The following is a 25811-nucleotide window of genomic DNA, read 5'->3' as shown; positions in this document are numbered from 1 at the left end:
AAATTATGATAATAAGTATAACAAAACACCACACATTCATAGCTGATCTATCCATGTGTAATGCTCAGTCTAACATAAAGGAAGAACCAAGTAATCCAACAACAGAGAGAAATGGTGATTATTATCATTAATCAATAACATAAATAGGCTGTAGGATGGTCCCTCACTGTACCATTTCGCCTCACTGTACCATTTCGCCTCACTGTACCATTTTCCTCTCCTTCCTCCCCTTCTTCCTCTTCGACGCGAATTTCTTCCTCAAGAGCATTTTCTTCATCATCATCAAGAACAGCCAACCTGCGTCCTCGTCTTGTGAATCCTCCTCGCATTTTTCTAACTGAAATAAGTAATGCTTTACTTTCAGTATATGGTAATCAAGAAAAATACATATAGTATACAACAAAATAGGTGTCCAAACCCACAAAAGATTGCATATGATTGATAACTATAATAAATTATGATAATAAGTATAACAAAACACCACACATATTCATAGCTGATCTATCCATGTGTAATGCTCAGTCTAACATAAAGGAAGAACCAAGTAATCCAACAACAGAGAGAAATGGTGATTATTATCATTAATCAATAACATAAATAGGCTGCCTGACTAATTCTAAAAATGAACACAAACTTACACAGATATTTGAGAAGATCAACTGCCAAAACCAGACACACAATAAACATTCTAACAAATATGATGAACAGAACAGAGTCTAAATCCATTTCCATGAAGTAAGCAAAGTATGATGAAGAAATACCTAGCACTTGGTTCATTATCATCATCATGTTTCTTGGAATTTGTAACATTCACAAAAGGGAGATTCACAATTCTAATGCTAATGCTAATGTTTTTATTGTACCATAGAAATGAGTATTTCTTTTCAATTATACTCCAATGCTAAAATAATGATGATCTATAGATAAGTGCATTTGTCCAGAAATTGTTTGATTAAGCTCTATAGATAACATTCTGGTAACAAACACTCTAATTAAGTTTGGCCATTATTGAATCCTAATAATAGAAGATCTGTTTGAACATTTTAACAAACACATGGAAGATGGCAGAATGTGTTCTACATCTGTTCATAATTTTTAATCGAATTAGGGCAAAAACAAATCTGCAAAACTCTTATTACCAATTCAATCAACGCTATAATCTACATTATATACAAGTAATCACCTGAATCTGATGACATTGCTTAAAATATTCATTTCATAATCAAAATCAAACAATCAAAAGCCATTGCTAAAATTGAGTGGAGAACACTGCAGCTCTAAATCTCTAACCAATTAGCATATTCAATCAATGCTATAACCAATTGCTAAAGTTGAATGAAGATATTCACCTCAGTCTCAATTGAGAGGAAAACTAAGTCAGTGAGAGGAAAGCTTGGGATTCAAATCGGTTGAATCTAAGCCGAAACCTAATTCAAAGCAGGCGCACCGTCAGCAGCTTCGGGCTTCAAAGCATTCCCTGCTTGTCCCGAAGAGGAAAATCTGCTGGAAAACTGCAAAGAACCAGTGAGAATTAGACGGAGGCAGTGAGAATTGGGGGAGGGAGAATCGATGAGAATTGGGGGAGGAGAATACCGATCGAGAGAATTATGTATACTAAGTCTAATTCATTTAAGTCTAACTCATTTCCAATACCATTGGAACGGATCTTTTCATTTCCAATACCATTGGAATCTGTGAGAAATAATAAGTCTATATACCATTGCACGGCAAACTCTAATTCATTTGGAATACAATTGGACTTCACAATTACTTCTCCCAATAAGTCTATATTTTACATTTTATAATTTGATTAACATTAATTAACTATAGTTATCATTTTTAAAATTAAATATTTCAAAAATGATAACAACTATATTTCAGATTTTGCGAAATTTCAATAATTGGACGAAACAATAAAAATAAGATAGTACTTACATTTTGAGATAGCATCAATGCCCAAGAACTAGTCATCTTCATCTTCATCGCCATCTTCATCGTCATCTTCCTCTTCATCTTCCTCTACCTCTTCCTCTTCCTCTTCCTCATCCTCATCCTCATACTCATCCTCATCCTCATCCTCATCCTCATCTACAATCTCTCTAAAAATTGGAATCATTGCGCCGCTAGGGTCACGATGTGGTGGGTTTATGAATTGTACATCATCAGATATGTTGTGAACTTCCACTTCATCTTCTTGGAAAGCTATATCTTCTTCTGCCCCTTTCATGGTGATGTAACTAGAATCGAATTTCTTTGCTCGAACCTTGAACACTGCTCGCCAGTTCGCCTTGTCTTTTTTCTTGCTCGGAAAAGGTACAAAATAAACTTGAGATGCTTGTTTAGCTAAGACGAAGGGATCACATTTCGGGTACTCCTTCTGAATATTTACTTCTGTAATTTTGTACTTCGGATGAACAATTGTACCACCACGTGGAGGTGGAGGTGGATTATACCATACACAGTTGAACAAAACAACTTTCTTTATTGGTCTTGCACGATATTTGACCTCCACAACTTCTTTCAAAATGTCATAAAAGTCATCCTCGTCATAGTTGTAATTCGACCCTCTGATGCAAACCCCACTGTTGACTGTGGATTTACTCTTTCCATAAGAGTCTGTGTGGAATTTATATCCATTGACAATACAAGCATTATAACTCGTGACCCCGGTCAATGGTCCTTGCGACAAATAGTATAAATGACTATCGTGAGGTAGGTTATTTTGACCCTGTATATCAACCACTTTGTGAATAAGTTACATATTCCCGACAATTAAAAATGTACAAATAAAAATATATAGAAAACTTACATATGCATTAAACCATGATGCATAATGACTTTCTCTATCTCCGGCAATGTTATTCCTGGAAAGCATTCGCGCACTTGCTCGACAAACATGTTGTTTCAATAAAAAAAATTATTAAATAAGTAGCATCTATTTAGTTCAATAAACGAATTTAAGGAAATCAAACTTACTGCTCATATTCCTTTGCTTCTTGAGTATTCAACAATATGTAAGTGTGTGCCGCTTTGTACTCGACTTCTGACAAGAATCGTGCATGTCCCTTCCCAACACATCTGGTATCAAATGTGAAAATTTGAAGCATATCTGTTGGGTGAGTAGATCCCCCTCCGTCGTCATTACGAGGAACATCTCTACCTCGGCAACGAACATGTGACTCAAAGTAATGAGTGCAAAAGTGAGATGATTCCTCAGTCAAATACGCATTACATATTGATGCTTCCACAGCAGCCTTGTTCTTTACATTTAACTTCAACCTGCGCATGTACCGTTCAAATGGATACATCCATCGAAATTGCACTGGTCCTGCGATCAATGCCTCATATGCTAAGTGGACTGGAAGATGCTCCATGGAGTCAAAGAAAGACGGAGGAAATATCATCTCAAGCTTGCACAAGGTAACCACAATTGACTCACTGTACTTTGTCATATCAGCCTCCCGTAGCACTATAGCAGTAAGATCTCTAAAGAAATTGCTCAACTCTGTCAGAGGCTCCCATACATCGTGTGGAAGTAACTCACGAAGTCCAATTGGTAGCAATCGTTGCATAAACACATGACAGTCGTGGCTTTTCATACCGTACAACTTGTGTTTCTTCATATCAATGCATCTTGACAAGTTAGAAACATAGCCATCCGGGAATTTCAAAATGTTGAGCCACTTGAGCAATAATTTCATATTTTCTTTATCAAGTGTGAAATTAGCCTTGTGATCTTTCCCGTCACATGGCCAAAGTTCAGGCCGTATACCAAGTTCTTCCAAATCTCTTCTTGCATTAGCATTATCTTTCGTCTTGCCTTCCACATTCATGATGGTATTGAAGATATTGTCAAAAACATTTTTTTCTATGTGCATGACGTCCAGATTGTGACGAATCACATTTGTCTTCCAATACAGAAGATCCCAAAATATGCTTCGTTTATTCCATCCAAAAATTTTGCTCAACTCGGAGTTTGCTATTTCTGCACCTTCATCAAAAACTCTCTTGTACTCAAACTGTTCCAAGTTATTAAGTATCTCTTCTCCGTTTAAGATCGAAGGAGGCCCGGAATGTTCGGTTCTATTCTTTATGAAATTCTTTTTGTCTCTGCGGAACCGATGATTTCTATTGAGAAACCTCCTGTGACAATCAAACCAAGTAGTTTTCCGTCCATGTTTCAAGGAAAAAGCTTGTGAGTCCTCCATACAATACGGACATGCACGGTGCCCAGATGTACTCCATCCTGATAACATTGAATACGCGGGGAAGTCGCTGATAGTCCACATCAGTGTTGCACGCAACTGGAAGTTTTGTTTTCTTGATATATCGTATGCTGGAATTCCTTCAGCCCATAAATCATTGAGCTCTGCAATCAATGATTGTAGAAATACATCAATTTTCTGTTTCGGACTCTTCGGACCTGGCACGATCACAGTGAGAAACATGTATGGATCTTTCATGCACATCCACGGCGGCAAATTGTATGGAGTTAAAATTACCGGCCATAATGAGTATTGTGAACCACTTTGGCCGAATGGCTGAAATCCATCTGTGCTAAGTGCCAACCTGACATTTCTTGATTCAGAAGCAAATAAGGGATGTGTCTTATCGAAAGTTTTCCAAGCTATAGAATCAGCTGGATGACGCATCTCTCCCGGAGTCTGGGCGTGCTCTGCGTGCCATCGCATGGATTGAGCTGTAACTTCAGACGCATACAATCGTCTTAATCTTGGGCCCAGAGGAAAATAATACATCTTCTTGAATGGACTCCTGTCATTATCCTTGAATCTAGCCTGACCACAAACTTTGCATTCGGTCCTATTCTCGTCTTCTCTCCAATAGATCATGCACCCTTTCTTACAACAATGTATCTTCAGATGGGGCATATCTAAAGTCTGCATTTGTTTCTTGCACTGGTAGAAACTGTTAGGCATATGATTTGGCTTTGGCAAACGCTCCTCCATAAACTGACACAATTCGTCAACAGCTCGCTGAGACATTCGATGTTCAGACTTCATAGTCATTATTCGAGCATTTGTTGACAGCTCAGAATAATCACACCCCTCCCACAAATCACACTTAGACGCTTCTAACAAATTATAGAACTGTTGCGACTCATTGAATGGGGGCTCTGGCATGTATGTAGGCGGAACATACTGCCAATGCTCGTGAGCACCTGACTGTCCCCACGCATCGTGCACCATGTGCTGGTACGGATTCAATGGTGGATCACAATGCATGGATTCTATTTGTCTTGAGTTGGACGACGCTTCAACATCATAGTGAAATCTCCAATCATAATAATTTTTAGTAAACCCCCTTTTCACAAGATGCTCCTTCACCATGTCCGTACGAAGAAAGTTTTTATTATCACATCGTGCACATGGACACCTAATTTTCGAACCATCCATTCTAGAGGGATGTTGCACAGCAAAATTTATAAACTTATCCAAACCATCAATAAAATCAAGATTCAATTCTCCGGTGGAAAATTTTCTCTCATACATCCACTCTCTTCTCGGAATTTAATTCATTTTACTATCTATCATACACAAACAATATAAATCAAATAAAGTATAATAATTTGAATTATTTAGCCCACAAATTTAAAAGAATATTTGTTGAATAAAAAATTTACCTTTTAATAATTGGAAGATGTCAAGTTGGGTCGACCACGGGCTGCGGAAACACCTCCAAATCGCAGAAATCTTAGGCAAGAAACAATATAAATCAAATCAAGTGTAATAATACTTTGAATTATTTATCCCACAAATAAGAATAACTAACAAATGAGGTATCATAATATATAGATCAAATAAAGTACACTAATATTTTGAATTATTAAGCCCACAAATTTAGAAAACATCTAACAAATCAAGTATAATAATAATAATGTGAATTATTTAGCCCACAATTTAGAAGAACATCTAACAAATCAAGTATGTAATAATTTAGCTCGCACATTTAGAAGAAAAGCTAAAAAATCAAGTATGATAATATTTTGGCTTATTTAGCCCACAAATTTAGAAGAATAGCTAACAAATCATGTATAATAATTTAGCCCACAAGAAGAATATCTAACAAATCAAGTATAATAGTTTAGCCCACAACTTTAGAAGAATGTTAATCAAAGTTTTACCTTTCAATAATTGAAAAATATCAAAATTGGATGAGCTTGCTTCCCCACATTTCTCTACTCCCAACTTCAATAATTGAAAAATATCAAAATTTGATGAGCTTGCTTCCTCATATTTCTGAACTCCCAACTTTTATGTTACAAATAATGTAAAGCAAAGAAGCAAATTCAAGATTGTGGATAAAGGTTTAGGGCTATAGTGTAAGGGTGGGCGTCTGGGATCTAGAAATGAAGAAGGTAGATCTGGATAAGGAGGTACATTTGGATAAGAAATAAAGTATTTGCTAGCACCTATTTCTGCTTGCTAATTTGCTAGCACTTATTCCTACTAGCTGATTTGCGAGCACATGTATTTTTGCACCATTTTGCTAGCACTTTTTGCTAGCAAATTTTCGAACATTAAATTTGTGCTCGCAAAACCCCTAATTTTGTACCAACTCTAGAAACGGGTCGTTTTTTTAGTCTTTGCTTGGTGTCTGCTAGCAGATTTGCGAGCATTATGGTGTGCTAGCAAAAAATTGGTAGCAAACAGCCGCTTTTTTTGTAGTGTCTCTAATAACAATACTTCAATTTTTTAACTCGTGCTATTTCAAATATTTATATTTTTAAAAGAAGGAAATAGTATCAATAAGTTAGTACTCTTAGATAATAGGTAAAAAAGTAGCAAGTCACATCAACATCTCATTTGGAAGCTCCAAATGTTTAGGTCGATCAACTTAGCACTTGAAAAGGATTGTAATGTACTCCACAAATGATTGAAAATCAATATGGCTGAAAAATTCCAAATTTTTGTATTAGTCAGCTTGAAAATAATTTGACGAATATAACCACTCAACCATATGAAGAAGTATTAGAAAATAGTGTTGATCGAATTCGAAATAATCTCATTTCTCCGACATAGCACAAGTTCGAAATAGTTTTACTCGAATAACCATCTCCTAATTTGTTTGAGGCCTTTTGAGATGATCCAAAAACTAATCCGTGCAAATTTGGCTTCATTCAAAGCGAACAATATCAAACTAAACTTATATTCCGTCGATGATCCCAACGATAACAATCATGAGATAATCTTAGAAAACCGAATTCCAACACACTCTAAATGCAAATTAACAACACTCAAACAAATACATTAAGCAGTAATTAACTTGTTACTACTATTTGTTAAAGAAACCGCCGGCAGCCTTCATCAGATCACCATATCCACCTTGGGACTCGCCGGCGTGCGACGGCTTGCCAACGGGCTCACCCGGCTTCTCGGAAGGCTGATGATGGCTGTAGCGGCGCAGATAGTCCTCGGCTTGTTGAACGTACTTGCCCACTCCCTTGGTCTCGTCTAGTTTCCCATACTCCGACGCAGCATCGAGGAGGTGGGCGGCCGACCCGGCTGCCTTCGCCTTGTCGTACTTCCCCGGGTGGCTGCCGAACTGGGCCCGAGCTGCCTCGGCAACCACCTTGGCGTCCGACAAAAGACTAGCGCTCGAGGATTTCTTCTCGCTATGATTCTTGGAATCCATCTTCAGAGAGAAAGAGAAAGTTTGAGGGAAACTTGAACTCTAGTGGAAGATAATGAAGTCAAGTGTGTGGTGTAGAGTTGAGAATGAGATGGTTTTGTTATCATCTCATAAATGAACAATAATCTTGACAATCGACCTGATTTTTTAATCGGTATTGGTGGGCTAATATTTTTAGGACCGTCCTCGTTAGAGTTGTCAAGTGGACTGGACTTCAAATGGTCCTGGAGTACTTGGGTTTGCAAAATGACCCAATTGAAGCCTATTTCAACCAATGAGGCCCACTTTGTTTCACTAATCAGCCGGCCCGGCCCATACCGAGCCTGGGCCTAGCCGGGCCGGGCCAATAGACTAGTCCAGATGTTAAAACTTGGTCATAAAGTTGTTAACTTTGTTGTTTTGGTATTTCTATATATTCTATGCTTTAGAACAACAGCACGTATTGCTCATTCATTTCGTTATGTATTAATCATCCTCGTCCGATCATAAGTTACTAAAATTGTGGGTATAAGTGACTTTTGAGGAGTATCTTTTCGCACAAAAGAATTGTCCGGGGTCGGAAGCCGATTATTGGAGTAATCCGCCATGCCAGTACTCTTAAAATAATAATATAGAGTATGAATTAACTTTAGTACACAAGATTTAGGGCTAAGTTAAGAAAATATTTGATTTAATAACACATGTTTGATATCCGAGTTAATTTTTTTCTAATAAGTCCACTTTGTTTGATAGAAAAGTTATGAAATCAGAAATAAATTGGTAATGACATATTTGACCTTGTCAAATTTTAAATACTACAGTATATTTTTTCTTGCAAGTAATGGAATTTTAATTCAATAATTTCTTATATCTTTTTTATTATACTATTCATATAGCAAAGTTTTTTGATAAATAAAATAAAGCTTAGAGCACTCCCAATGCTCTCCCTAAAAACTCTCTTATTTCTCCCTAACTCCTGCCACATCAGCGCCACATCAGCACCAAAATTTATCCCCAGTTTTTAGCCAACTTTTAGCCAACTGCTCCAATGGTTTCTCCCTTATTTCTCCCTAACTCAACATTTCATTTTTACATCATCATTTTTAATATTATTTAATTTTCCCTACAAATGTGTTTAATAAATAGATTTATAAATGAACAATTCGTCGTTGTATTAATCATTGGAAAAAATAATACAACGAGAAAAAAAAAACTACAAATAAAAAACCATAAAAAACAAGGATTTAAAAAACTAAGAGGGAGGAGCGTCCGGCGAGAGGCCCATCTTGATCTTCATATTTTGGATGGTCGACCAGAGGGACTGCTTCTCTTCTGGGGTTCCGCCGCCGGTGAAGTACAGTGTGTACAACTGCGCCAGAGTGGCGGCATTGGAAGAGAACGTGGCTTGTTGTAAGAACGGGGATTCCGACTGGGCATCTGACGATGTGCCCTTCCCCTTCCGCCTCCCCTTCGCCTTCTTCGCTCCCACAGGGCGCTCGTGCGGACCATCCTCAGACAAGTCGATGGGGATCGCGCTGCCCTCACTCTCCGCACCGCTAAGTCGCGAGCGCACCGATTTCCCGTGCAGCGCGCTGTGCATCTCCGTCCGGAATTTGGGGAGATCCTTCAGCCTATCATAGATTTTCCAATACTTGAAGCCCTTCGACAAGAACTGGCCACTATACATCTGGATGGCCTCATCTCGGACCATGTGCTCGTTCTGGCCACTCGTCATGTTCGTCATCAAGTTAGAATATATACCGTTGAAATGGGCGCAGTCCCTCATGAGGCGCTCCCAATGCCGGCGGATCGCCTCACTGCCATGGTCCTTCATCGAGGCAGTCTTGTTGGTCGTGTACTTCTCCGTAACCTGCGCCCAGAACATGATCTCAGTCCGGTAGTTGCTGCGCACCGCGTCTTGCGTCGTGTCCGCCCAGCAGTTGGCTATCAGCTCGGACTCTTCGAGAGTGTAAGTAGTCCTTGTCCGCTTCGGCTTCTCATCGGAAGCCGTATCAGTCGCAGTCGTCGACGCCGGCGCCTTCCCCTTCCCGCTCCTGGAAGGCGGCTCGGCGGGCGTTTCTTCCACCTCGTAGTCGTCCGTGCTGAGTGTCGGATCCGTTGTGTACGTTGCGGCCTGAGATTCTTCGTCGCCTGGGGTTGATCCAGGGGTGTCGAACAACGATGTGACTATCTGGGGGCGATACACATCGTCGGCTGGAGAGGGCATGCTGAGGGCAGACTGGAAGTACGGAGAAAGTCTGCGTGGCGTAGGAGTCTGCAATGGGAACGGACCCGCATATGGATATTGGCCGGGAGGAGAACCCATCGACAACAACGAGCTCATCCACTGCTCATTTGCTTCATCAGTGTTGGGAATTTGCGAACTCGACTCTTTGCCCTTACCCTTACTTTTTCGGGAATTTTTCCAACTAGAGCTCATAATTTTGAAGATTGAAGATTGAGATAAGAGATTGAAAAATTGAGAGAATTGTGTGTGATGAATGGAGGAGGAAGAGGAAGTATTTATAGTGGTGGAATTATAAATATAGCCGTTAAAAAAAAAAAAAAAAAATTATCGCCGAACATCGCCGAATCGCGCCCACAGTGGGCGGCGATGATTCGGCGATGGATCGCCGGTTGGCGTTAATTCGGGAGGAATAATGCCGAGAATTCGCTGAAATCGTCCCATTGGCCGGCGAAAACTCGGCGATTTTCGGCGAAAAATCGCCGAGTTTAACGCCGAGCCCATTGGGAGTGCTCTTAAAAAACTTAGGTGGACCTATACAAATTTACAGCACCAAGAACATGAAGTCTAAAGCATATATCTAGATAATATACACAATAGTCACCTATGAGTTCCGTTGGCATACTAGTAGGTAAGAACTTGGAGAATTTGCTAGACACATTTGAATTTTGATCAAATAAATTTAGAAAAATCTACTCCCAAACTGGGTAGATAGATGCGAGAAAAAGGCCAGCATAAAAAATCTAGAGAAAAAGAGTAGGAAAACACTAGTAAAAAAAGCTTGATAGTTCAGAACAATAGATGTGGGCTGGGGAATTATACCGAAATATCGGAATACCGGACTTACTGTACCGAAAAAATACCGAAAATACCGTTTTTTCGGTATATCGTAGTTTTCGGTACGATATCATACCGTACCGATAGAGATCGGTACGGTAACGGTATTAGATTTCCCATACCGCGGTATACCGCGATATACCGAAGATTCGGTATGCCGGTATATACCGGTATACCGAAGATTCAGTATATACCGATGCTTCGGTATACCGTGGTATACCGGTATACCGATTGATATATATAATATATAAATATATATTTATATATGTTATATTTAAACTAAATTTCAAAAAATAAGAATTTTTATTATATAAAAATAAAAGAATCAAAATTGGGAACCCTATTTTTTGAAGTAGTTGAAAACTAGATTTTTTTTTAATATTTTGGATATAATAGATTTTTTCACGGTATAATGGTATAACGGTATGTCGTGCCGCAAAACACGGTATAACGGTATATCGGAATGCCATATCGCAGTTCGGTATACCGCAAAAGTACGGTATACCGAAATGCGGTACGGTATACCGATAACACGGTATGGTAACGGTATGGAAAACTGCCATACCGAATTTCCGGTATACTGAACTCCGGTATACCAAAACTTACGATACGGTATCGGTATGGTTTTTGTCATACCGTAACTTTCGGTATGGTATACGGTATGGCACTCCCGATACGGTATACCGTACCAAACCACCCCTAGATGTGAGTAGAGAAACTATCTTAGCATTTACCAAGCTTCAGCCTTTAACTCATCAAACCAACAATTGCTCTCTCTTAAATTCATCTCTATCAATTGTAAGAAACTCTCAAATCAATTTTAATTAACATACCAGTGAAACTGAATTTGGGGATATCAAATTGAATAGCTCAGATAGAAAATCATCATTGTAAAAAAGAGAGGGATTTGATATAAAAAAAAATGCACCCACCGAATGTAAATTTTGGTAATGGACTTTTAATTTACTTTTCATTTGGAGTTCAAAGAAAGTGTATTCGCGGAAAGAGATTGAACTCAACATATGGTGGAAGATATTGAAGCAAGGGTGTAAGGTAAAACTTTTTTTTATTATAGGTAAATAACTTGAGGCAGGATTTGTATTCGACCAAATTGGTGAGTTACATATCTCTTTATTTTTATTAAAAATTTGCAGGCTCGAATGGGCCATAGAGATAAAACACAGGCTCACATGATAGACTAACTATAATATCAAACACTTGAAATATTCATATAAGTATCTATATGTAGGCATTAGCAACGTGTCAAACATGCTGGACTACAACATTTTTTTAATTGTACAATTTTAGTTCATTTTTTGAGAATGTTAGTAGTTTATGGTGTTTTATCTCGGGCAGAATAACATGTTTTGTTAGGAGGGCATAGTTTCATAGGCCCAAAGAATATCGGCCCCATAAATTAGTCTTCAAATTCAGCTCTAGGGTTTGACATTGTACTCTATATAAATGCCCACTCCCATCTTCTAATAGCATCGCACAACAATTTCGCATTCCAAGTTACTGATTTGCTCAATTCCTTGTATTTTCTCGCTGTTTTATGATTTTTTTTTCTCTATTCTCTGATGATGTATTCAACTAATGACCTTTTATCTCCTGAGATAAATTTATGTGCTGAATACATGTAGGCTGAAGAGATTCATTATTTTGATTTTTTCTTTTTCATCATGTTCATTTTTCCAACTTTTTAAAATATTTATTCTGCGTGTACGCATCTGATGATGATTAAAACATAAACTTTCGTTCTTCTGAGATTTTATTGTGCGGAAGATATATGGAGACCTGAACTGAAGATGCTTTCAATTTTAATTTTCATATCAAAACTGGTTTTTTTGAGTTGTGTTCATTTGATTGTAGAAGAAATTATGTTTTGATTTCGAAGGGGTTTTGTTGGTCTCGGTGATGATGAACCATAGATGACGAGTCTGATATCCATTCTTAAAAATATTGATGACAATTCGAGGCATTTGTCTGAGAGTTTCAATATTACCCCATTTCTTTCATATACAACTGTTGTTTAAATTAGCTGCTTTTGTGATAAATAGATTAAAAAAATTGCCAATCTGTTTAACCATGATTCGTACTCATGTGACAATTTTTAAGTTTTGACATTTTGATCTCAAATTATTCGGACCATTCGAATATTTAAATGCTCTCAAATCTATATATTGATATTCCCATTTAGGAGCCTTAATCTCGTCTAATAACCGTTGAATATTTTAATAACTTTGTTTTTGTTATTGTTGTAGTCCACCTTTCAATCTGAGATCCTAAATTTAATGTATTATATCCTTTACCATTCGATTTGTACAAAAATAAGGACTCAAACTTTCAATATATAAATAATAAGCAATTATATTTATTGGGAATAATATTATTCTAATTATGTGGTTGAAAATATAAATATTACTATTTGTTTTATTTAAAAATATATTTTTTGAGAATAAATATATAAAAAATGAGAAAAGGAGAAAATTAATATAAAAAATATTCTCAGTAAGAAAATATGTGAAAACCAAATATTAAAAAATATATCTGAAGAAATATTTAATGTCATTTCAGGTAGCCATTTTGAATAAAGTGTATTAGTGGATATATATTAATATAGACAACATATACAAATTTCCTGTGTTCAAAATATAGCTAAAATGAAGAAATGATAGATATATTTAGGAATGTTGCAAAAGGGGAAAAGTATACCATATGTTCTAGGACTAATTGTGGTAATAAAATTATCAAGGGACTGAAACGTTAGTCACCAGTTGTCCATAGACTAACTTTGTAGTACTCTTTTAATTGTTCGTAATAGAATGGAAGTTGTTAAGAAAGATGAGAAAGAAAAATGAAATAGGTGTTTTAAAAATTAGGAAATTAAATGAGGATGACAGGGCCATAACTCTATTTAATTATTGACATTTTGAAAATCGGATACCACTTTTGAAAAATGAATAATCTGGTAATATTAACCAATATTCGAAACAATAGGCAAGTCAATACCCGATCCCCTACCCATTATCTGAATTTTAGAATATTGGACAACCAAACCTCGAAACTTTTTGGATTGGATTGGGCACCCGATATCAGTTTCTTATCCAAATTAACAGTCTTAGACTATTATCTAAAATTATTTAGATTCATAAATATGTGAATATATTATAATAGAAATCTGCTTGTTGGATTCATTTCTTAATTATCTGCATTGAATTTATGGCGTTTATTGATTGAAGATGGCTTAAAAATTTACCAAGAAAATATATGACATTTTGAATCATTACCACAGTTATGGATATTAGGGAAACTTAATAAGTTACGTAATATTAATAGCATTTTTTTAGTCACTGCTGCTTTCTTAACTGTTAGCTTTTTTTTATTTATATGTTTTATGTTTTAGTGATAGTCCCTGTGTGCAACTCTAATTTTTACAATCCACACTTTAAATTATTTTTAAATTATAATATCATCAATTATTTCATAGCCCCCAATGATGACGTGTTGCTGTTTGCGACGAGTGCTTTTTCGATTTTTTTCTCCAAAGACGCGAAATGATGCGAAGAAAAATATCTGGTCATGTAATTTAATTTTTGGACTCACTTCTTTCAAGGATAAAGCCCAATGTTTATAGATATTTTGAAAATTCCACCCCCAGCAGTGTTATGACTAATGGGTGTATATTGCTCATGTTATAGAAATCGCGTTAAATGTTAATGGAGAGTGGACACAACTCAGGTATATCAGCTATGATGATTCTATAATCTTACTTTTTTTTTTTTTTTTTTTACTAATCTTGAAAATAAAAGGTTAATAGGAGTACTATTAAGTGCTATATCCAAGAATACAACTGTTCGAACTTGCAAATAAGAGAACAAAATACTAACAAAAAACTTTCCCAAAATACATTTTTTTATAGTATAATCTAAAACATTTATTTTTTTGATATAGTAGTAAGTAGATAAGATAAGGTGCAAAGTCCAAAACTAATTTATAGAAGAGAGTTGAATTAAATTAAGTGCCTATATTTGCACCGATATACGTACACCTCGTATCTCTATTTGCTCTTATATCCAACTCACTGCTCTCATTCTATTTCTACCTCAATCCAAACTGCAACACTCGTCTCCAATTTCTTCAACACCGCAATTCTCAGATCATGAGCAACCAAGCTGAGTCGTCCGATTCGTAAGTTCTCCCTAATTCTTACTGCTTCTGAATCAGCTCGTCTTCGATCGGTTGCAGTTTTTCCCTTTCTCTTGCTTTTAAAGTAATCGCCGCCCAAAATCTGATGCTTCTTTGGTTGTTCTGAGCAGGAAAGGTGCGAAGAAGGACTTCTCAACCGCGATTTTGGAGAGGAAGAAGGCGGCCAATCGCCTTGTCGTCGATGAGGCGGTCAACGACGACAACTCCGTCGTCTCCCTCCACCCCGCCACCATGGAGAAGCTCCAGATTTTTCGTGGAGACACTGTTTTGATCAAGGTTTAATTTTTATTTGCAAATTTTCTCAAAATTTCAGGTTTTGGTGAGAGCAAGGTTTAGGGTTTTCTTTTGCTGACTGTTTTATCTCTGGAGATTAGAATGGATTAGGAGTTCTTAAAAATGATTTATTTGGTGATTATGCTTAAGAATTTGGTATAACTTGAAGGAGTCTCTGCTAATCTGTCTATTAGGCTCCATCGCTTTGCCCGAGAACTATGACTTCTGAGTTAAGAATTGAAAATTTCTTCATATAAGATTTATTGGTTGAATTTAATTTTATTAATTACAGATGTAAGTGATCATTCAACAACTTACAGATGCCGAGTGATTTTTCAATTGTCTATTTGGTGGTGACATGATCTGCTATGGACCTTAGATTTAAACCTTTCAACTGTGTCTATTTGGTAGTGCCATGATCTGCTGTTGAAAATTTATGTTCTTTTGATGTTGTGGTTGTTATTATTATGTTCTTGTATTAACCTTTTGAAATATTCCACCGGTGCACTAAAACTTGGAGTGTAATGTTATTTTGGTTTCCAGGGGAAGAAAAGAAAAGATACTGTCTGCATTGCCCTTGCTGATGATGCATGTGAAGAGCCAAAGATTAGGATGAACAAGGTTGTCAGGTCAAACTTGAGGGTTCGGCTTGGGGATGTTGTATCTGTTCATCAATGTCCAGATGTTAAATATGGAAAGCGTGTGCACATACTACCCATAGATGATACGATAGAAGGTCTCACTGGGGATCTTTTTGATGCATATCTCAAACGTAAGACACTAAAATCTTGAGGGATTTGTATCTCTTTCCTGATATAGAGTATTTGAAAACATATTTGATTTTTGATATTTGTCCATGCAGCATACTTTCTTGAAGCATATCGCCCTGTGAGGAAAGGAGACCATCTTCTTGTGAGAGGTGGGATGAGGAGCGTGGAATTTAAGGTTGTTGAGACAGATCCTGGGGAATATTGTGTTGTGGCTCCTGACACCGAGATCTTCTGTGAAGGGGAGCCTATCAGGAGAGAGGATGAAGATAGACTTGATGAAGTTGGCTATGACGATGTTGGTGGAGTTCGGAAACAAATGGCTCAGATCCGTGAGTTAGTGGAGTTGCCACTGAGACATCCTCAGCTATTCAAATCAATTGGTGTGAAGCCTCCAAAAGGAATTCTACTTTATGGACCCCCAGGTTCTGGAAAGACTTTGATTGCTCGAGCTGTTGCTAATGAAACTGGTGCTTTCTTTTTCTTGATTAATGGTCCAGAAATTATGTCTAAATTGGCTGGAGAGAGTGAGAGTAATCTGAGAAAGGCATTTGAGGAGGCGGAGAAGAATGCTCCATCTATTATTTTCATCGATGAAATTGACTCAATAGCTCCTAAGAGAGAGAAAACACATGGAGAAGTTGAGAGGAGGATTGTTTCCCAACTCCTGACTCTCATGGATGGTTTGAAATCTCGTGCGCATGTTATCGTTATGGGTGCGACTAACCGACCAAACAGCATTGACCCTGCTCTTAGGAGGTTTGGTAGGTTTGACAGGGAGATAGATATTGGTGTTCCTGATGAAGTTGGACGCCTCGAAGTTCTTAGGATTCATACCAAGAACATGAAGCTTTCTGAAGATGTACGTCCTACACCTCTTACTTGGAATTTAGACATAGTTATACATTAATCATTCATTAATATTGATGAGATATCAATGAACTCTCAGGTTGATTTAGAAAGAATCTCAAAGGACACCCATGGCTATGTCGGTGCTGATCTTGCAGCTCTCTGCACAGAAGCTGCACTACAGTGCATCAGAGAGAAAATGGATGTTATCGACTTGGAAGATGATTCAATTGATGCAGAGATACTGAACTCTATGGCCGTAACAAATGAGCACTTCCATACTGCTCTTGGGATAAGCAATCCATCTGCTTTGCGAGAGACAGTAAGTGAACTTGTGTTGTATCCATGTTTTGCCTCAAGTATTCATGTTTTGTGATATTTACTCACAATATTCTGTTGAATTTATGAACAGGTAGTTGAAGTACCCAATGTCTCTTGGGAAGATATTGGAGGACTTGAAAATGTTAAGAGGGAGCTTCAGGAGGTACATTAACTATGTAGTCAGATTTTCGTATTTAGCGATTATACTTAAATGTACTAAACCTGTTCATCTTCTTCTAGACTGTTCAATATCCTGTGGAACATCCAGAAAAGTTTGAGAAATTTGGCATGTCGCCTTCAAAGGGTGTTCTATTCTATGGTCCTCCTGGGTGTGGTAAGACGCTGCTTGCCAAGGCAATTGCAAATGAATGCCAGGCCAATTTTATTAGTGTGAAAGGGCCTGAACTGCTTACCATGTGGTTCGGAGAGAGTGAAGCTAATGTCCGTGAAATATTTGACAAGGCTAGACAATCTGCTCCTTGTGTTCTCTTCTTTGATGAGCTCGACTCTATTGCTACCCAGGTACGAATTTCTATTCGTAAGTAATTAATATTTTAGTTGATTTACAATTCGGAAATTAGTATTCATTTTGCTAAAATACGAGTATGGCCTACAGTCATTAAATATTGTTATTTGGTGCAGAGAGGAGGCAGTGTTGGTGATGCAGGCGGTGCTGCTGATAGAGTTCTCAACCAACTTCTCACGGAGATGGATGGCATGAATGCCAAAAAGACCGTTTTCATTATTGGGGCCACTAACAGACCTGACATAATTGATCCTGCGCTTCTTCGTCCAGGTCGTCTTGATCAATTGATATACATCCCTCTGCCAGATGAGGATTCTCGTCATCAAATCTTCAAAGCCTGCCTTAGAAAATCGCCCCTTTCCAAAGATGTCGATCTACGAGCTCTGGCCAAGTACACTCAAGGATTTAGTGGGGCAGACATCACAGAGATTTGTCAGCGGGCTTGCAAATATGCCATAAGAGAGAACATCGAGAAAGTATGTGTTTCATAAACCTATCTTCCTGGGATAATGGGTGTGTGAGGTTTCTGACTATGTTGTTTTTGCTTATTCAGGACATAGAAAGAGAGAAGAAGAGATTAGATAATCCCGACTCAATGGATGAAGACGAGACTGATGAAGTGTCGGAGATCACACCCTCACATTTTGAGGAGTCGATGAAATATGCTCGTAGAAGTGTGAGTGATGCTGATATACGCAAGTACCAGGCCTTTGCGCAGACCTTGCAGCAGTCTCGTGGCTTTGGGACGGAATTCAGGTTTCCTGAAGCCACCGGGGGTGGGGCATCTGGATCCGACCCATTTGCAGCCCCTGCCGGAGGAGCTGCTGATGACGACGACTTATATAGTTAGGCTTGGAGTTGCAGATATATAGTACTTTGCAGTTTATGTTTCCAGAGTCTATATGAGTATCTTCACCTGACACCAGCAATGGTTTATCTTTAGATTACTTTTTTTTTTAACCTTTTGAGGATTTATTTATGGAGTTAGTTACCTCTACTACTACTACTTTCTGTCTGTTTCCACTGATTGGCATCTCTCTATCTATATATCTGTGTCATTTCGTGTGAACTAACCACATGTGTCTGATTTGTTGCACATATTTTTCAAGTTATTACTGATCACTTGGATTCAGACAGGAGAAATTGTTCATTTATTTGTCACACCTATATCAATCTAGTTGCGATTTAGCTATTGTCTCACAATATATCATCCCTCTTGTGGCCTTGATAGTTAACCATGAAATGAATATTTTCTAACATCATGTATTAGCATACATGACTCCATCTGACCAGATATTCTGTATGAATAAAATCGTTGAATTAGCAAATTCTGGTCTATTTCATAAACTTTGAAATTGGATATTAATTCATGAAGTTTGAATTTTTCTCAATTGTTTTATTTATACACAAATCATGATGTTAAAAATGACAATATTTGAATAAGATAAGAAGAGAAATGAGAAAATAAAAGATTGCATGGATGAGACAATTTTATGATCTAATATTCTAATTTCAAAGTTCATAGGACAGATTCTGAAATTTAATCAAACTTCATGATTTAAATCACTATTAACTTTTACTATATTATAAAAATAAAGTTGATATTAGTATACATGGAAAAATTTAAAGATGAGATTTAATAAATTTGCTAAAAATCAAGCAAACGTTTCTTTTAATGTTGGGTATCGAAAATTGTTCCTTGTAGTGTAAACTTTAAATTTTACTTTTAATATATCGATATTGAAAATAAATAAACCAACAAGATAATCTATCCCTATAATTTATAAATACCAGCGAAATCGTTGCCAAGAAAAAGGATACGTGTTCTTTATTTTTTCAATCTGAAACTGTTCATTTTTAAATGTAAATGAGATCACTCAAGGAGGGGCTGAAGTTCCATGCCTATGCCGTCAAATTCGGTCTTCTACCAAGAATCATCACGGCCAATCAAATCATCGATCTCTACTCAAAACACCATCTTACCAGAGACGCCCATAAACTGTTCGATGAAATTTGCGACCGCAACGTCTACTCTTGGAACACCATAATAAACGCTTATGTCAGAAGCAGAAACCTCCCCAAAGCAAAGGAGCTTTTTTATTCTTCCCCCTTCAAAGATACCGTCACGTATAATCTGGTGATATCGGGCTATGCGCGCAGCGATGGTTATGAAAGTAATGCTATTGAGTTGTTCATCCATATGCAATCTGATGAAGACGGAGCTCGGATCGATGAGTTTACTCTCACCACAATGCTTAATTTATTGGCGAAGCTACGGGTTCTGCGCTATGGCATCCAAGTTCATTCATTTATGGTGAAGAGCGGGAATGATAGGAGTGGTTTTGCTTTAAGTTCTTTGGTAGATATGTATTCGAAATGTGGGAGCTTCTGGGATGCTTGCAGGGTTGTTGATGGACGAGGAGGCGAGGGCGTGGTGGATTGTGTCGTGAACAACGCGTTGATAGCTGCTTGTTGCAGAGAGGGGCAGCTGGAAATAGCTAAGGAGATTTTCTTAAAAGATCCCGAGTTGAATGATGAGGTGTCGTGGAACACAATGATCGTGGGGTATGCTCAAAACGGGCGCGAGGAGGAGGCAGTGGAGCTGTTCAGGTGTATGGCGAGGGAGGGGTACAGTTGGAACGAGCACACGTTTGGTAGCTTATTGGTGGCTTGCTCTGCATTGAAGAGCTTGAACCTTGGGAAGGAAGTTCATGCTCGGGTTTTGAAGGATGGAATGTTTTTGAACCCGTTTATTTGTAGTGGCATCGTTGATATCTATTCGAGATGTGGTGAAATGAGGTATGCTGATTGTGTTCTTAGAGCAACTGGGATGAGGAACGTGTTTGCTGTTACCTCAATGATTGTGGGATATGCAGCAAGCGGTGAGATGGGGGAGGCACGGAGCCTTTTTGATTTAGCCGCTGAGAGGAATTTTGTGATGTGGACTGCTGTTATCTCTGGTTATGTGAGGCTGCAGAGATGTGAGGATGCTTTTGCTTTGTTTCGTGAGTATGCAGCAGTGGATGCGACAACTCCAGATGGGGTGATCCTCATCAGCATGCTTGTTGCATGTGCTGTGCAAGCTGGAGTTGATCCTGGGAAACAAATTCATGGATACATGTTGAGGGTTGGGATTACGATGGATGAAAAGGCGATGAGTGCTTTGATTGACATGTATTCGAAATGTGGGGTTTTACTCTATGCTGAGAGATTGTTTGAGAGGGTAAGGGTTAGGGATACCATCATGTACAATGTGATGATCGCTGGTTGTGCTCACCACGGCTTTGAACACGAAGCTATTCGTCTCTTTGAGGAGATGGTGGGGTGGGAGCTTCACCCAGATGCTGTCACGTTCATTGCACTTCTATCTGCCTGCCGCCACAGTGGATTAGTCGAAGCAGGTGAGAGCTATTTTCTGTCAATGAGTAGGGATTATGGCATACAGCCTGAGATGAATCACTATGCTTGTATGGTTGATTTGTATGGAAGGGCTAATCAGCTAGAGAAGGCTGTGAAGTTCATGGAAGAGATGCCCATTGAGCCTGACAGTGTTGTGCTGAGTGCGTTTTTGACTGGTTGCAGAGCGAGCAAGAATATAGAGCTGGCAAGGATGGCGGAGAAGAAGTTGGTGGAGATCGAAGGGGATGAAGGGTCAAGGCTTTTCCAGCTTGCAAGCCTGTATGCATCTGGCGGGGAGTGGGAGGAAAAGGGTAGGATGATGAGGAGGATGAGAGGAAAGGAGGTGAAGAAGGTTGCAGGGTGCAGCTGGATACAGGTTGGTGGTGGAGTTCATAGTTTTAGATCAGGTGACAGATCTCATGTAGAAGCAGAGGCTGTGTATTCTACTTTGGGTTGCCTTCTTAGTGACCTGTATTATAAAGCAGTTGATGAGAGCTATCCTATCTTGATCGATAACAAAACCCTGCTCAGCTGATAAGATGCTTCCTCTGTGACTAGTAGATTGAGTTCGAATCACTTCTAAGAGGAACCATCCAGTGCCAAGAATTGTTGCTTCAAACAAAGGTTTCAGTGGATTTAGTTATCTTGTCTATCTGAATGATTTGATGTTTGCTTGCAACTCAATTGAGAAATCTATATTTATGGGTTTTAATTTTGAATGCTCATTATGATTCTTGCAGGCTATGTGGTCTCTGCTTCAGTTAAAATGTAAATTTTTACAGGATCAAGTGAGTATTGCTGGATTCGATGTTCCTCTCACAGCAGAAGTTGCTGGGTTTGATGTTCCTAACTCACCAGAAGCAAGTTACAACAATGTTTACCCTGGAAGCAAAGATGACGAGCGGCAACCACCTATGCTACCCCCCACAGTGATCCACTGATCCTTGTGCATCGCCACAGAATGTCACTCTAAATCATTTGTATATTGAGAACAGAGAAGCTCCAAGATCGGCGGTGGCGATGGGTTTTTCTCATTGCTTCGTTCAAAATTTGTGACTGTTGTGCTCTATAAACCTGTTCCAAGGAGGTGAGAAAGGGGACGTGCATTTGAATCACCCATGAAGACTAGTCCTGTATCTGCATTGATTATAGCGTGCTGCAGAAACTAGCAAAGTTGGAATTCAATCCGTGAAGGTGCATATTCTTGAAATTCATTTGTGTTTAATATGTTTATATTTACTTACAAATGACGTAAACGCTAAAGTTATAATTTAGTTGTGTAATTTCTTACTTGAACTTTGCTGTCCTTTTTCTGGCTAACTTTGCATTACATAATAGTATATGTAGAGATCATATTTGTTTATAAGTTACAAATTTGGTTTCAAGATACTAGCTAATGCAATACACCGTTTACCTTGATATTATATATACTCCACATTATTTACAAGAAATATGCTGACAGCGAAAACGGACTTAAAAGAGAGCTGGGAATTGGAAAAATTGGATACATATATGGTATAATGATCAATGGAATGGTTGATCATTCACAGGGAAAATGAGTATGAAAAAGCAGGTTGTGAGTTGATCAAACATAGTTGGGAGTAGCGTTAGGTGGGGTGGGGGCAGAGGCGATCCGGTTGCCACGCTCAGATCGGCTGTTCTCAGCGAACTTGAGGCTGTTGTGGTGCATTCCCTTCTGCACCTCCTCCTCGGTGTACTCGGCAGTGTAGTAGTGCTCTTCGGAGGCCTTCTTGGACGCAGGAAGGAACATACTTCCCCACTGCGGGAAATGCACTAACATGACCGGCAGAGTGCAGCATATTATCATTATCCCCATATACTCCAATCCCTCCTCTGTGGTGTATTTTGAAGTCGAGAAAAACAGCAGCTGTGTCAATCCCGATCCAAAGTTTCCTCCGGCCCCAGTGAGCCCGGATATGATTCCAAGTGATCTCCTTGAGACGAACGGAATGACTCCAAAGGTGGCTCCACAGGCAGCCTGCGCTCCGATTGAGAAGATGATCATAAAGGCGACAGCGAGAGGAAGATTATCCGCCCTTCCCAACAGAAGGCAGAAGACGCCACCGAGCGTCTGGAGGATCCAAAGCGTCCACAATCTGCCCCTCATCCCGAAATATCTGGCTGAGTAATCAGAAGCAAAACCACCGAAGGGGCGAGCGAGGAGGTTGGCCATCCCGAATGTGGCAGCGATGATTCCAGCGAGATGGAGCTTCAGATCGAATCTGTCGTAGAAGTATTCAGCGATGACGTTGTCGGTGGAGAGCTCGACTCCCATGGAGTAGCCGTAGAGGAGGACGAAGATCCATGTTCGGTAGTTGGTGACGGCGTACCACAAGACCTTTCCAAATTGGTCCTTTGCAACATCTCCTTTCTTCTGAAGAGCGCTGAGGTTTCCATCAGGTAAGTCTTGGCCTAATGTCATCACCAGAATCCCCATTATGATATGAAGCCATCCCGGGATGAAGAAGGCGATTCTCCACGCGGTGAAGGGAGTCGATCCCGTCTTCTTGATGATGTCGAACAGCACCGGCATGATCAGCTGAGTGGCGCCGCCTCCCATGTTCCCCCATCCGGCCGCGGTCCCGTTGACAGTGCCGATGATCTTGCTGTTGAACATGGTGCTCATCCAGTACTGGCACGACACGAACGTCGCCAGTGAGAATCCGATCATGAACCGCACCGCCACGTACCCTCCCGCCGACGACACGAACGACATGCAGAACACGGTCGGGGCCGACAGCATCACCAGGAACGCGCACCCGTAGCGCGGCCCCAGGAGATCGCACACTGCTCCCATCACCAGCCTCGAGAATATACTCCCCGACACAGACGCCACTCCCGCGTTCCCGATGTCGCTCTTTGTCAGGTTCAGATTGTCGCGGATGATCGGCACCAGAGGCGCCGCCGCAAACGTGGAAACGAAACAAGTGAAGAAGGAAATCCACGAGAGGTGGAAGGTTCTCATGTGAGGGTTTGCAAAGGAAAACAGCTTGAATTTTTTGGCCTTGTGCTCCGAGTCCACCGGAAGGTCGAACTTCGCGGTAGTGTCAGTCGGAACGATCGGGGATGCCACCGAGAAGGCATGCACCGGCTCCCTGCCGGTGACTCCATGCATGGAGCTGCCAGGAGACCCTTCAATGCCTGCCATTTTTTACTTACGAATGTTTGTGTTGATGGTGATGAGGAGAGGGAGATGCAATGAGTTTATATAGGGAGGAGGAGTTGACAAATGCAATGAGCCGTGGGGGTAGGGAATAGCTACAGATGAATCAAATAGTATATTTTGGAATCCAATTTGCCGCATCTTAACCCTATCGTATATCCAATAGATCAACTAATATTCAAGAGGGGCCCCACAATCTCCAATTTCTCAACCCTAGAATCATCAGAATAATCAATGTCTTATTTTATTGAAAGTAAACTCAATTACAAGCTGTCTCTCTAGATATTTTATTACTGCATATGTGTCTCTTTTTAATCCTTGTTTCCTAGTTGCTTGCACTAATTAATATTGGGAGAATACAACTTTTGTTTTCATTCATTATACAGATAATTAAATACAGTATGGTGTGAGGTTAAAGATAATATCTAACCTTTTCTGCCCAATAATATTGGAAGAAGAATACGATCCTTAAAAGGTATAAAGCTAAAGATTAGAGATATGGCCATCAAAGTTCACACTTGTAAAATACTCCATCCTTCCCAAAAGGAATATGACTCATCTCCTGCTACGTAATATTTCAATCTTCCCATGTTGTTAAGAATGCTTCTTCTTACACGTGAGCTCGTAAATTTGCTTAATTATAATGAAACCAAAAGCTAAAAGTTGAGTACTGAATCGGTTATTTTGGTTTCACAGCATGATGGTTCTATTTATTTTATTTGTATTTTTTCATGAACTACTGAAAAGTACTTATGCAATAGTAATAAAAATTCTTCCAGCAGATACAGCTGCACAGATTGTCTCTTCACCTGATGATAAGTATTACTAGTATTTCTCTTTATTCAAACAAATTTTCAACAACTAGACCACTTGCAAGTCAATGAGGCCTGAGTTGCATCGATGTTATTCTTCCTTCCATACTGGAAATATTGACTGCTAATATTTTTAAATTAATATATACTAATGTATATTAGTATGATTTACACAACCCACACGCTGCTAATACATGAGACTTGACACTTGAGATTATATTCGTTGCAAAGATATTGATACTTTTACATGCTTATTATGATGAGTGATATACATATGATTTAATATGAGTAGTACTTAATAACTAATGGAAATTTGAGCTAAATTATAAAACACTGAAAAGTTCCAATGTCAAATGTTGGGTTGTAATTTATTTTCATATGTTGGTGACTTTCTTTCCAGGAAGATTGTGACAATAACTTTAATAAATGTGGATTAGTAGCTCCTTCTACCCTTTCAAAAGCTTAGAGAGTCTAATTAATACTACAATGTCAACTAGTCTATACACTTGCGTGTGTGAGCGTCTTTATCTTATATACATAAATATTCTTCATTTAAATCATATAGTACTAATTTAAGAGGAATGTTCACATTGTTTCAGATTTTTGTGAATAACTGTCCGTACATTTTTAATTTGCTTATTTTGATAAGTACTTGTTGGCATGATCTCAGAGATTAGTTGGATGAAATTTTTATAAGCAGGATGTTTGATGATCAAACGGAGACCATTTCAAAGATCACAAGTACGGAGTACTGATTAAT

General features: G+C 38.8%; 5 protein-coding genes and 2 non-coding genes across 8 annotated transcripts; 4 read left to right on the top strand and 3 right to left on the bottom strand.

The window, feature by feature from the left end:
* Positions 1-1963: 1963 nt before the first annotated feature.
* On the bottom strand, positions 1964-5348 carry LOC148930191 (uncharacterized). The gene is made up of 4 exons (XM_089066383.1): positions 2977-5348; positions 2810-2864; positions 2159-2728; positions 1964-2041 (listed from the first exon to the last, which is right to left on the bottom strand). Exons 1-4 carry the CDS (start codon positions 5346-5348, stop codon positions 1964-1966), a joined length of 3075 nt encoding a protein of 1024 aa, XP_088922509.1.
* Positions 5349-7133: 1785 nt separating this feature from the next.
* Positions 7134-7734, bottom strand: LOC148930190 (nodulin-related protein 1-like). Its single transcript, XM_089067671.1, has one exon. It carries the CDS (start codon positions 7651-7653, stop codon positions 7294-7296), a length of 360 nt encoding a protein of 119 aa, XP_088923797.1. The 5' UTR covers positions 7654-7734; the 3' UTR covers positions 7134-7293.
* Positions 7735-12437: 4703 nt separating this feature from the next.
* LOC125217190 (small nucleolar RNA Z159/U59) lies at positions 12438-12523 on the top strand. Its single transcript, XR_007175609.1, has one exon. It is a non-coding gene; the product is annotated as a small nucleolar RNA Z159/U59 (small nucleolar RNA).
* Positions 12524-12620: 97 nt separating this feature from the next.
* On the top strand, positions 12621-12706 carry LOC125217274 (small nucleolar RNA SNOR75). Its single transcript, XR_007175689.1, has one exon. It is a non-coding gene; the product is annotated as a small nucleolar RNA SNOR75 (small nucleolar RNA).
* Positions 12707-14742: 2036 nt separating this feature from the next.
* On the top strand, positions 14743-18729 carry LOC125213049 (cell division cycle protein 48 homolog). The gene is made up of 9 exons (XM_048113402.2): positions 14743-14902; positions 15031-15196; positions 15737-15965; positions 16056-16822; positions 16910-17131; positions 17222-17293; positions 17371-17652; positions 17773-18132; positions 18210-18729. The coding sequence occupies exons 1-9, from the start codon at positions 14874-14876 to the stop codon at positions 18504-18506; spliced, it is 2424 nt and encodes an 807-aa protein (XP_047969359.1). The 5' UTR covers positions 14743-14873; the 3' UTR covers positions 18507-18729.
* Positions 18730-19445: 716 nt separating this feature from the next.
* LOC125211836 (LOW protein: PPR containing-like protein) lies at positions 19446-22811 on the top strand. 2 transcript variants are annotated; one of them, XM_089066786.1, is made up of 2 exons: positions 19446-21679; positions 21838-22811. In XM_089066786.1, the coding sequence occupies exon 1, from the start codon at positions 19524-19526 to the stop codon at positions 21588-21590; it is 2067 nt and encodes a 688-aa protein (XP_088922912.1). In that variant the 5' UTR covers positions 19446-19523; the 3' UTR covers positions 21591-21679; positions 21838-22811. The 2 variants fall into 2 exon arrangements, with proteins under 2 accessions (XP_088922912.1, XP_047967730.1); XM_048111773.2 differs by having other exon boundaries at positions 21796-22811.
* On the bottom strand, positions 22526-24276 carry LOC125211837 (high affinity nitrate transporter 2.4-like). The gene has a single exon (XM_048111774.2). The coding sequence runs from the start codon at positions 24222-24224 to the stop codon at positions 22641-22643; it is 1584 nt and encodes a 527-aa protein (XP_047967731.1). The 5' UTR covers positions 24225-24276; the 3' UTR covers positions 22526-22640.
* Between the last annotated feature and the right edge of the window lie 1535 nt (positions 24277-25811).

Source organism: Salvia hispanica, chromosome 3 (assembly GCF_029641045.1).
Source record: "Salvia hispanica isolate PSC_SH4W2 chromosome 3, Shi_PSC_v1, whole genome shotgun sequence".
NCBI lineage: Eukaryota > Viridiplantae > Streptophyta > Magnoliopsida > Lamiales > Lamiaceae > Salvia > Salvia hispanica.
The sequence above is the reverse complement of the archived record's forward strand: the minus strand, read 5'-3'. Positions and strand labels throughout refer to the sequence as shown.

What these genes read in the sequence shown, in the direction of transcription:
- LOC125213049 (XM_048113402.2), top strand. Translation starts at nt 14,874, where the DNA reads ATGAGCAACCAAGCTGAGTCGTCCGATTC. An exon ending in TTAAGAGGGAGCTTCAGGAG is followed by an intron (nt 17,294 to 17,370) that starts GTACATTAACTA and finishes ATCTTCTTCTAG; the next exon opens with ACTGTTCAATATCCTGTGGA. An exon ending in TAAGAGAGAACATCGAGAAA is followed by an intron (nt 18,133 to 18,209) that starts GTATGTGTTTCA and finishes TTGCTTATTCAG; the next exon opens with GACATAGAAAGAGAGAAGAA.
- LOC125211837 (XM_048111774.2), bottom strand. Translation starts at nt 24,224, where the DNA reads ATGGCAGGCATTGAAGGGTCTCCTGGCAGCTCCATGCATGGAGTCACC.
- LOC148930191 (XM_089066383.1), bottom strand. Translation starts at nt 5,348, where the DNA reads ATGGTGAAGGAGCATCTTGTGAAAAGGGGGTTTACTAAAAATTATTAT. An exon ending in CATCATGGTTTAATGCATAT is followed by an intron (nt 2,729 to 2,809) that starts GTAAGTTTTCTA and finishes GTTGATATACAG; the next exon opens with GGTCAAAATAACCTACCTCA. An exon ending in TTCACAACATATCTGATGAT is followed by an intron (nt 2,042 to 2,158) that starts GTACAATTCATA and finishes GATGAGGATGAG; the next exon opens with GAAGAGGAAGAGGAAGAGGT.
- LOC125211836 (XM_089066786.1), top strand. Translation starts at nt 19,524, where the DNA reads ATGAGATCACTCAAGGAGGGGCTGAAGTTCCATGCCTATGCCGTCAAA.
- LOC148930190 (XM_089067671.1), bottom strand. Translation starts at nt 7,653, where the DNA reads ATGGATTCCAAGAATCATAGCGAGAAGAAATCCTCGAGCGCTAGTCTT.